General features: G+C 52.5%; 1 protein-coding gene across 1 annotated transcript; it reads left to right on the top strand.

Moving 5' to 3' along the window:
* The first annotated feature begins 2,159 nt into the window (after window positions 1-2,159).
* LOC104847947 (putative POM121-like protein 1) lies at window positions 2,160-3,599 on the top strand. The gene is made up of 3 exons (XM_010603611.3): window positions 2,160-2,764; window positions 3,040-3,388; window positions 3,524-3,599. Exons 1-3 carry the CDS (start codon window positions 2,172-2,174, stop codon window positions 3,578-3,580), a joined length of 999 nt encoding a protein of 332 aa, XP_010601913.1. The 5' UTR covers window positions 2,160-2,171; the 3' UTR covers window positions 3,581-3,599.
* Window positions 3,600-8,714: the final 5,115 nt, after the last annotated feature.

Genomic DNA, 8,714 nt, shown 5'->3' with positions numbered 1-8,714 from the left:
AAAAAAATGCCAGGCGTGGCGCCGCATGCCTGTAATCCCAGCACTCTGGAGGCTGAGGCAGGAGGATCACTGTGAGTTCGAGACCAACCTGGGCTACACAGTGAGTTCCAGGGCAGTCTGAACTACATAGTGAGACCCTGTCTCAAAAAACAAAACAAAACAAAAATCAAATAAACACTAACACAATCAGAGCGGATGACCTCAATACCCCATTTATGCAAAGAGATCACCTAAACAAAAAAATGAACTAAAAAATCAGAGCTGAACCATACCCTTGAACATATGGACTCCTAATAACCATCTACAGATTGTTACCCCACCACAACAGATCACACATTCTTCTTAGCAGCACACAGAACTTTCTCCAAAGCAGACGTACTCGTCCACAAAGCCTGCTGAAATAAATAAGAACTGAAATCACCTGTTTACTATCAGACCACTGTGCAATGAAAATAGCAATCAGCCACAGAAAATGTAGTAACACCCCAAATCTTCATGACACACTCCTGAGTACTCAGTGAAGAGGAATCTAAAGAATTTCTGGAAAGCAAATGACAGTGCCAGTGCAACACCCTGGAACCTAGGGGACACAAGGAAAGCAGTGCTGAGAGGGAAGGTTACTGTAAAAGGGAGAAAAAAGCATGGAAGGAAAACATGGAAACAGGATTTTGTAGGTAAAGAGGGGAGGAGGAGTTGAAGGGAAGGGAATGGGAAAAAGTGAAATAATATATATGATGTACAGGTACAATTCCCTACGACGAATGGTATCATTACGTGTATCTAAAGTGCGCCAGTAACCGAAAGAAGTCAGAAATCCATGAAAAATCCGAGAAAGTCTCACCCGGCACATGCTCGACCCAATAAAGAGCAAGGGTGAGGACGAGTTTTGAAAGTTTTCCGAGAAAGCGACATGTCCAGTACCAAGAAATACAACTTGAAAGTCTGAGGCTTCTTGTCAAAACATACACCAGCCAGGAGAGACTGAAAGAACATCTTTCAGAGCAGAAAGAAAAACCACCCCACATACTGTATGTGTATGGAGGTATCAGCCTTGAGGGCCAAACAAAAATAAATACAAAGGCTGATGGAGGGGAAAGAAAACTGGAGAGAATTTATTACTAGAAAACTTGCTGAGTACAGAAATACACAAAAGCAATTTCTTCGGGTTGAAGGTAAGTAACAGGAAAAGGTAGGAACTTCAGGAATAAAAAGAGTTGAATGCGAAGTATTTGGATCAATGAGATGGGTTATACCTAAGTTCATATATGGGGTAAGGGCAGGAAGACTCACGAGCTCTGATGCAAAAGTTTTCAAGTTACCCAGAAGCGGCCCAGGCAGGAAGTCTGCTCCGAGTCCATCCTCTCAAGATCAGGGACCATGCCCGACAGTCCCCGGCCACCGCCCTGGGGCCCCCGCGGGACTGCTAGAATTGCCCCAGCTCATTCCCCTTTGGCGAGCGCCCTCTTTTGGGAGGGGGGCCGGAAACCCCACCGGCTAAAGGGGACAAACCTGCAGTCTTTTTGTCTGCAGCCCTTCAGCATCTTGTGCTCCGGCACCAGTCTTCCCCAAGGGCAGCAGGGCGAAGACCACATGCTGAGGGTGACGCCTCCTGGTAAATTGCGAATTGTTGCAAACACCCACGCTGCTTGCTGCTCTCCACCGTTGGTGCGCGTGGGGTCTCGCTCAGCCGCCTGCTCGAGCAGTCTGGGTTCCCTGCGGTGTCCCAGCAACAAAGCATCATTACGGTTGGGACTGGAGCAGTTGGCCGCTCCGAGACCCCGCTCCGCCTGTTTTTGGAAAAGAAGTAGCCCGCATTCCCCAAACGGCTCTGGTGGGCAGTTTCCTCAGCTAGCTGCCCCTCAGCCCAGCAAATCCCCCCTCCCGGTGGGGGGCGTGTGCCCCAAGGACTCATTGCCTGGGCCCCTCGCCACCCCTGCCCGAGAACCCTGGGTGAGAGCACCCGCCTAGGCCACCCGTGCCCGTGGGTCCACTTCTAGTCGTCCCACATCAGCTTAGGGGAAGAGTATCCAAAACAAAAAGCACCGTTCCTATTCCCGGCAGATTCCCGTGGCCCTTACCCCGACCAGGAGGTGTCTCCAGAGAGCGCTGGTGCTCCCTGCAGGCAGTTTTCGGGCCCCTGTAGCTCCTCCCTCAGCACTGAGCTCTGGCTCATGGAGCAGCAGGCTCAGCACCGGAGGGGCACGGGTGGTCCTGGGACCCCACCATCGGCCTTCGAGCCTGCTGTAGGCCAGCGAGGCCCGACTGCCTTTGTCCCGAGGCCTGGGCCTCTGCCTCGAAACCTCTGTGGGCAGAGGTCCCGAGATGAAGGTGACCCTGGCGCCCAGCCCTCCTGCGCGAGCGGGCTGATGCGGCGAAATGCCGTCAGCTGTTCATACAGCTCCACCGGAGGGTTACCAGGACCGGGGAGAGGTGCGGCCACGACGCGCCCCAGGCCACTTCTCGGGTCCTCCACAAATCCAGAGGAGAAGGGCGTCCGGGATTCACGTTCAGCCCCAGAAGTCTCCCAGGAGACTGGGAACAAGAAAACGGCAGACGTCACACCAGGGCAGGCAGAAACAAGGAGGGATTGCGTGCTTACGATGGAGGGAGCCGGGCCAGGAATACGTAAGATCCCCCTTCTGAGGCGCAGGCGAGGGGACCCGCTGGTGCTACCGTCACCTCCCGAGCTAAGCTACCAGGTGACGGCTGAACACACAGCTCGGGAGAAGGAGGCAGCACTGCTTCGTCAACAGGATGCTGATGGGTAAGTGGTCGCAGGCCCCCAAGGTAGCAACACCACACGGCCTCCCTGCTCTACTCCCTTGCCTGCCCCCCGGATTGCTCCTCCACCTTCTGTCCCTCCAGTGCCCAACAGGAATGCAGGGAAGAAAGAGAGCAGAAACCTGGAGGTCTCAGGGGCTGACCTGGCATTTGCTGCTATGGCCACCCTGGGGCCCCCTGGGTCTGGAAGGAAGCACATTTCAGCTGCTCCTCTCTCGAGCTCACAGCCCCTTCCGGGGCCCTCTTCACACCTCACAGCCACAGCCCCGGCCCCCAGCTCCTCGGTGACATCTTTTCCATCTCCTGCTGCTGGCAAGGACGACATCGGGAGAGGCAAGACTCCTGCCTTGCCCGGGCCTTCAGTTGGGCAAGCCTTACCCCAGAGGAAGAAAAAGTGGGGGCCCACGAAGAGTGGGGGAGATCCAGGCCCGCAGAGGCCCAGGGCCTCTCAGGGAGCAGCGGCAGGTCCCGGGTCTGCCTTCCCAGCACCTCCAGGATGGAGTCCTCACCCCTCCTGCTGCCTTGCAGAGCCACTCTCATGCCGCTGCCCAGGTCTCCCAAAGTCGTTCGACCTCTGCTTCTGCTCAGGGTGGCAGCGCCTCAGCTGGTACTTCCATAGGCTCCGCTCCCCAGTCAGGGACGGACACGGGGGTCACCCCTATGGATACCAGCCCCGCACCCTGATCCTTTCCCCCTGGGGCCTCCTGCTGGCTCCGGGGGTAACTCCCTTCCCTCTGCATAGGTGACTGTGCCGTGCCCAGGGGCAGTGCAGCCGAAGCCTCCACTCTGCCAGCATTGAGTTCCAGCCACCAGGCCACACGAGGGAAACACTGCATTAAGTCTGCCTCTAGCAAGCACCTGGGGCCGTGCGTGGGCAGCAGCACCGTGCACCTGTCCTCCACTTCACAGCCCTGGCAGCTCCAACCCCAGGACTGGCCCCAACCTCTACTCCAGGCTGGCCAGTCTTGAGCGACACAACACGGGCAGCCCTTGGGGATTCCTCATCCACAAACACGAGCCCAGGGAATCACGACCGCTCCCAGGTGCTCTCTATGTCACCCAGGCTCGTTTCCCTCCTGGGACGTCCACTGCCTCTCCCTCAGCCTCAGACACCCACAGGCCCAGTGCCGTGATTCCAGTCCAGCACAACAGACAGCGCTTTTCAAAGGTCCCCCACCAAAGCTCAGGCTCAGCGATGTGGCAGTTTCAGCTACAGCAAAGGGCTATGGAGGGAAACAGATGCCCCCAGGTGTTAAAACTACCTTTGAGGCGCCGAGCACCTCTGGCATAGGAAGAGGGACCCCCAAGCACCACACAGTACCATGGGACCCGGAGTCATGACGAGCAAGGTTGCCTCCAACCACTCACCCAAGCTGGCCTCTAACCCTGGCCTCCCTGCCTCTCGTGAGGGCAGAGTTAGGAGGGAGCTGGCCTTTAGGGCCACCTCAGCCTCTGTCCAGGCCTCGGAGGCCTCTGTACAACTGCTGCACGAGCCACCAGATCACCCTCCAGTAGCTCAGGGCCTGCTCCTGCGGGGTTTAAGAGGCCAAAGCTCCCCGGAGAGAACATCCACTTGCTCCTAGATGCTACCTGTGAGCCTTGTGTGCCCGTCAGCCCCAGATCCTGAGCTGGCCTCAGGGATCCCGGGGCCAAGTGGAGGCTCGGAAATGCGCCATCCGTCTCAGTCCAGCTGTCTTCCCTGCTCGTTTGTCCTCAGAGCTGTGAGCTCTGACTCCGTTACAGTGTCTGACTCTGATGTGGTCTTTTCTGAGTCATTCTTTTCCTCAGATGGCTATAAACTCAACACCACAGGCTTCATGGAGAAACCTCCTGTGCTGAAATTCAAAAGTGCCCCCCCAGTGGAGGAGGTTTCCTTACTGCTGGCAAAGAGACTGATGAACCAGTGAGAAAGGAGAAAGCTCCCTTTAGACCTTTGCTAGTACAACAAACCCAACCCAACTAGAAATACACCCATCCTTAGCAGAAGGAAGGACTTACTAAAAACCACGTGAGGAAACAGAATGTCATGATAAGAAAACAACAAAACCAAAACTCGTTCCTTTGAAAATATCGGCAGGAAAATCCTTTAGTTAAACAAACACATTCCTGCAAGCTTCAACCACCAGTGGTGCATGCACGATTGTCCCATGCAGCCTGATGGGACAGTCACGCATGCCCCACTGGTGGCTCAGAGCCACCTGGCAGGGAGACGTAGGAAATTTGGCCCCACAGCAAAGGTATAAAAAGAAAAACAGTATCAAAAATATCACCGTGAGTATTCTTAGCAAGATCTGAGAAGGGTACCCAAAAGAAAATACTAAGAAGTGTACAAGTTAAATAACATAGGAAATGGACAAATTTTTAAAAGTAAATATCTAAAAGTAATTGAAAAATTGATAGAGAATAGGAACGGAGGTGTAACAAATAAAGGAGATACATCGAATCCGTGATCAAAAATCAGGTAAAAACAGAAGACCAAATCTAGAGAGCTCACATTATACTAAAAGTTGAAGTTTTCCATCGATCGATCTCCAACAAATAAGAATTTGTCCCAACTCATTGTACTATTTCAGTGTTACCCTAACCCTAAAGTCAGAGAGCCATCCCAAGAAAACTGCAGACTACAGACTACAGACTGCTCTTAATAAAGCATCCTAAAGAAAGTACTGCCAAAACATAACCCAGAAGTGTAGTAAAAATGGTATACACTATGATCAGTAATCTCTCATAGAAATGAAAAAACAGCATTTGAAACAAATTTCATAGGGGCAGACTATAACGGTAGCATATCAAAGGGACATCAGGACACAATGAACGATCCAGTGATTAACATGGGACAAGTCAAGCTAAAACTAAAGGATTTTAATAGAACTCAACTCATAGGTAATTGAAACACTCAGGAGGCTGAGGCAGGAGGATTTCCGTGAGCTTGAAGCCAGCCTGGGCTACATAGTGAGTTCAAGCCTAGTCTAAACTACACGGTGAGATCTTGTCTCAAGTAAAAAAAAGGAAAAGAAAGTTATGCTAAGGGCCTAAGAGTGAGTGGATTGAGCACATGCATTTCTGAAAGAATGAAATGAGCTTTAAAAAAGAAGTGATGAAAGAGGGCCGGGGATTTAGCTCAGTGTTGCCACTGCACCTGCCTTGCAAGCACAAGGTTCTGAGTTCAATCCCTGATAACAAAAAATAAAAACGAAAATGAAATGATGGGAAAGCGGAGAATGCAGATTTCCTCCCTTCCGCCTGTGAAGAAATTTCCACCACTAAACCCCCAATACTGCCCCGCGTTATTCACCTTTCCCTCTGTGCCAATATCCTTCCCTTGGCCCGCACACCTTCTTGAGTCTTTCCTCTGTTGAGAAAAGAATGTAGCCATTCCTGTGCTTTGCCTTTCTCTTCCATAGCCAAGCTTCTAAACAGTGGGCCACGGGCCACGTCGACACTCTTCACTTGCCACCAACCTGCTGGTGTTTGGCTTCCTATCAACTCATCCATGAAATGTGCCACGTTCGAGGTCAATGGCAAACACCACACCTTTAGCGCTCTAATCCAGGAAGTTTACACACACAGGTGATATGGCGGTGGTCAGGGACAGGATGACGCCGGGGAGTCACTCACTAGGGCCACTGACAGACTTGAAACAATGCTCTGCTTGCAGTTGGCTTCTCATAATTTGTGTCCCTGAAGGGCTGTGCGTGCAAATGAACACATATGAAGTGGCCCGGAGAGCAGGCTTTGTGGAGGGGAGTCTGGAAGTACACAAATGCCTGCAAATGAGACAGACGCAGTCTGGGCAGAGGGGACAACGTGGGGAAAGGTGAGGAGATGGGAAGCTATGGAGAGGTCTGTACGTCCTAAGGCATGAGTGGGCCCAGGAGGTGTGGAGGGGCCCCTAGCAATGCTCCCCAGTCCCTACCTTGTTCACAGAGCCCAGACTCCTGCTAACCTCTCCTCGTACAGTAGTTGTGCCTCAACTTCCATGCATGTTGGTTTAGTTCCTTCCCACTTCTCTGACCCTCTTAGACTCTTCTCTCCAACTCTAGCCTGGGGTCCTTGGGATTCCCTGTTTCCGGAGTCGTTCACCTGCCCCAGATGTGCTTGCTTCCTACCCAGCTCCACATTCTGCCTCACACAGCACTCTGAAACCTCCTCAAGTGTCTCAGGACCCCCCCTGGGGCTTTTGCACCCAGCCCATAGCTTCTTCACTCCTCCTGGCACCCGACACCCAGAAACTTGTGCCCGTGTTTCCAAACTCTGTTCTCCAGGGCTCCCTATTAATGCTGGAAGTGGTGGCACACACCTGTAATTCTAGCACTTGGGAGGCATGTTCTGTCTGGAATCTTCTCTGTAACACTTGCTTTCATGTTGTACTTATCTACTGCACTGAGAGTTCGGGGCCAACCTGAGCTACATAATATAATTCAAGGCCAGCTTGAACTGCACAGAGAGACCTTGTTTAAAAAACAGGCTGGGCATGGTGGTACATGCCTGTAATCCTAGCACTCTGAGAGATTGAGGCAGGAGGATCCCAAGTTCAGTGGAGGACCAGAGATTTAGCTCAGTGGTGCAGTTGCCTGCCTCGTAAGCGCGAGGTCCCGGTTCGATTCCTCGGTACCAAAAAACCAAAAACCCACAAGTTCATTGCAGCCTGGGCAATGGAAGCGATTTAGCAAAAAGGGATGGGGGTGTAGTTTAGTGTGAAAATCCTAGGTTCAATCCCAGAACTGCAAAACAAACAAAAACACCACGTAGTGTTGTGATTCCCGTTACATAGACAAAAAGCAGGTGTGTAGAAGCAAGAGGGATTACTTAGCATTGGTGTGTCCCCCAGGCCCTGCTTGGGAGGAGTTTCCCCAGCAGGTGGTAGCAGAGGTGCGTTCCAGCACCTATGGATTTAGACGAGATTTACAGCCAGTTTAAACAAAGGGAGGATGCTGATGCAGAACTCAGCGAAGAGCTTGATGCCAGGATTTTGGAAGAACAGCCCCACAGGGACCTTGCACTTGGGAGTCTGGGGACCCCCCCAAAGGCTCTGGAAGGACTCAAAGGGCTGAATTTTGCTCTGGTATACACCTCGCCCAACAGCACGGTCCCACGGTGGAACATTTCACAATTACTTTAAATCGAGATATAATTCACATAACATAAAATCCACTTAAAAGCACACAATTTAGCGGCCTTTAGTATATTTTATTAGGTGGTGCAACCATCGCCACCAATTCCAGCACATACTTATTAGCTATCAGCAATCACTCCCAGTTCCTCCTACCCTAGTGCCCGGGGCCACGCATTAACTTCCTGTGTTTATTGATTTGCCTATTTTGGATATTTCGTATAAATGGAATCGCACAATACGTGGTTGTGCCTGGCTTCTAGCATGTTTTCAGGGTTCATCCATGTTCCATCTGGAGTCCACTCTGTAACACTCGCTCTCATTTTGTAATTATCTACTGCCCACACAAGGCAGAATCCCCTCGCAGAGACCGCTCCGGAGCGCTCCGAGCGGTAGAAAGACGAGCAAGCAGACGTCGGGACCAAAGCGGGGAATGCGGGGCTGCGGACGGACGAGGACGCTGCCGTGCGGGAGCCCGGCTTGCAAGGCTGCGCTTCACTAGCCGGGTGAGTCCACCTCGTGCATCACCTCAGTGCCTCAGTCTCCTCTGTGAGGAGCTGCAGGAGCTGACGCAGTACCCACTTATTTACTGTTTGTCAGACGCTCGGGGTCTGTGGTGAGGCCTTGGGAGTGCACACGCAGGCAACGGGCGATCGGAAACCGTTGAGTGCGGTAGTTATTATCGCTGGTGTTTTTAGTGTTATGATTGTTGACCGGGTGGGGCGGGGAGCTGGAAACTAAGATGAGAACCGCAGGAGCGCGCCGGGAGACCCGCCTGATCTGGAACGCGCGCGAAAGGAAGACCGTACGGGGCGGGGGC

The sequence above is a fragment of the Fukomys damarensis genome, unplaced genomic scaffold, assembly GCF_012274545.1.
Source record: "Fukomys damarensis isolate Sample0158 unplaced genomic scaffold, DMR_v1.0_HiC HiC_scaffold_34, whole genome shotgun sequence".
Taxonomy (NCBI): domain Eukaryota; kingdom Metazoa; phylum Chordata; class Mammalia; order Rodentia; family Bathyergidae; genus Fukomys; species Fukomys damarensis.
Note: the sequence above shows the minus strand (reverse complement) of the source record. Positions and strands in the feature narration are given on the sequence as shown.

Bases quoted from the DNA above. Each gene is read 5' to 3' on its own strand.
- LOC104847947 (XM_010603611.3), top strand. From the start codon at position 2,172: ATGGAGCAGCAGGCTCAGCACCGGAGGGGCACGGGTGGTCCTGGGACC. The intron at 2,765-3,039 runs GTAAGTGGTCGC...CACACCTCACAG, and splicing joins CGTCAACAGGATGCTGATGG to CCACAGCCCCGGCCCCCAGC. The intron at 3,389-3,523 runs GTACTTCCATAG...CCCTCTGCATAG, and splicing joins GGGTGGCAGCGCCTCAGCTG to GTGACTGTGCCGTGCCCAGG.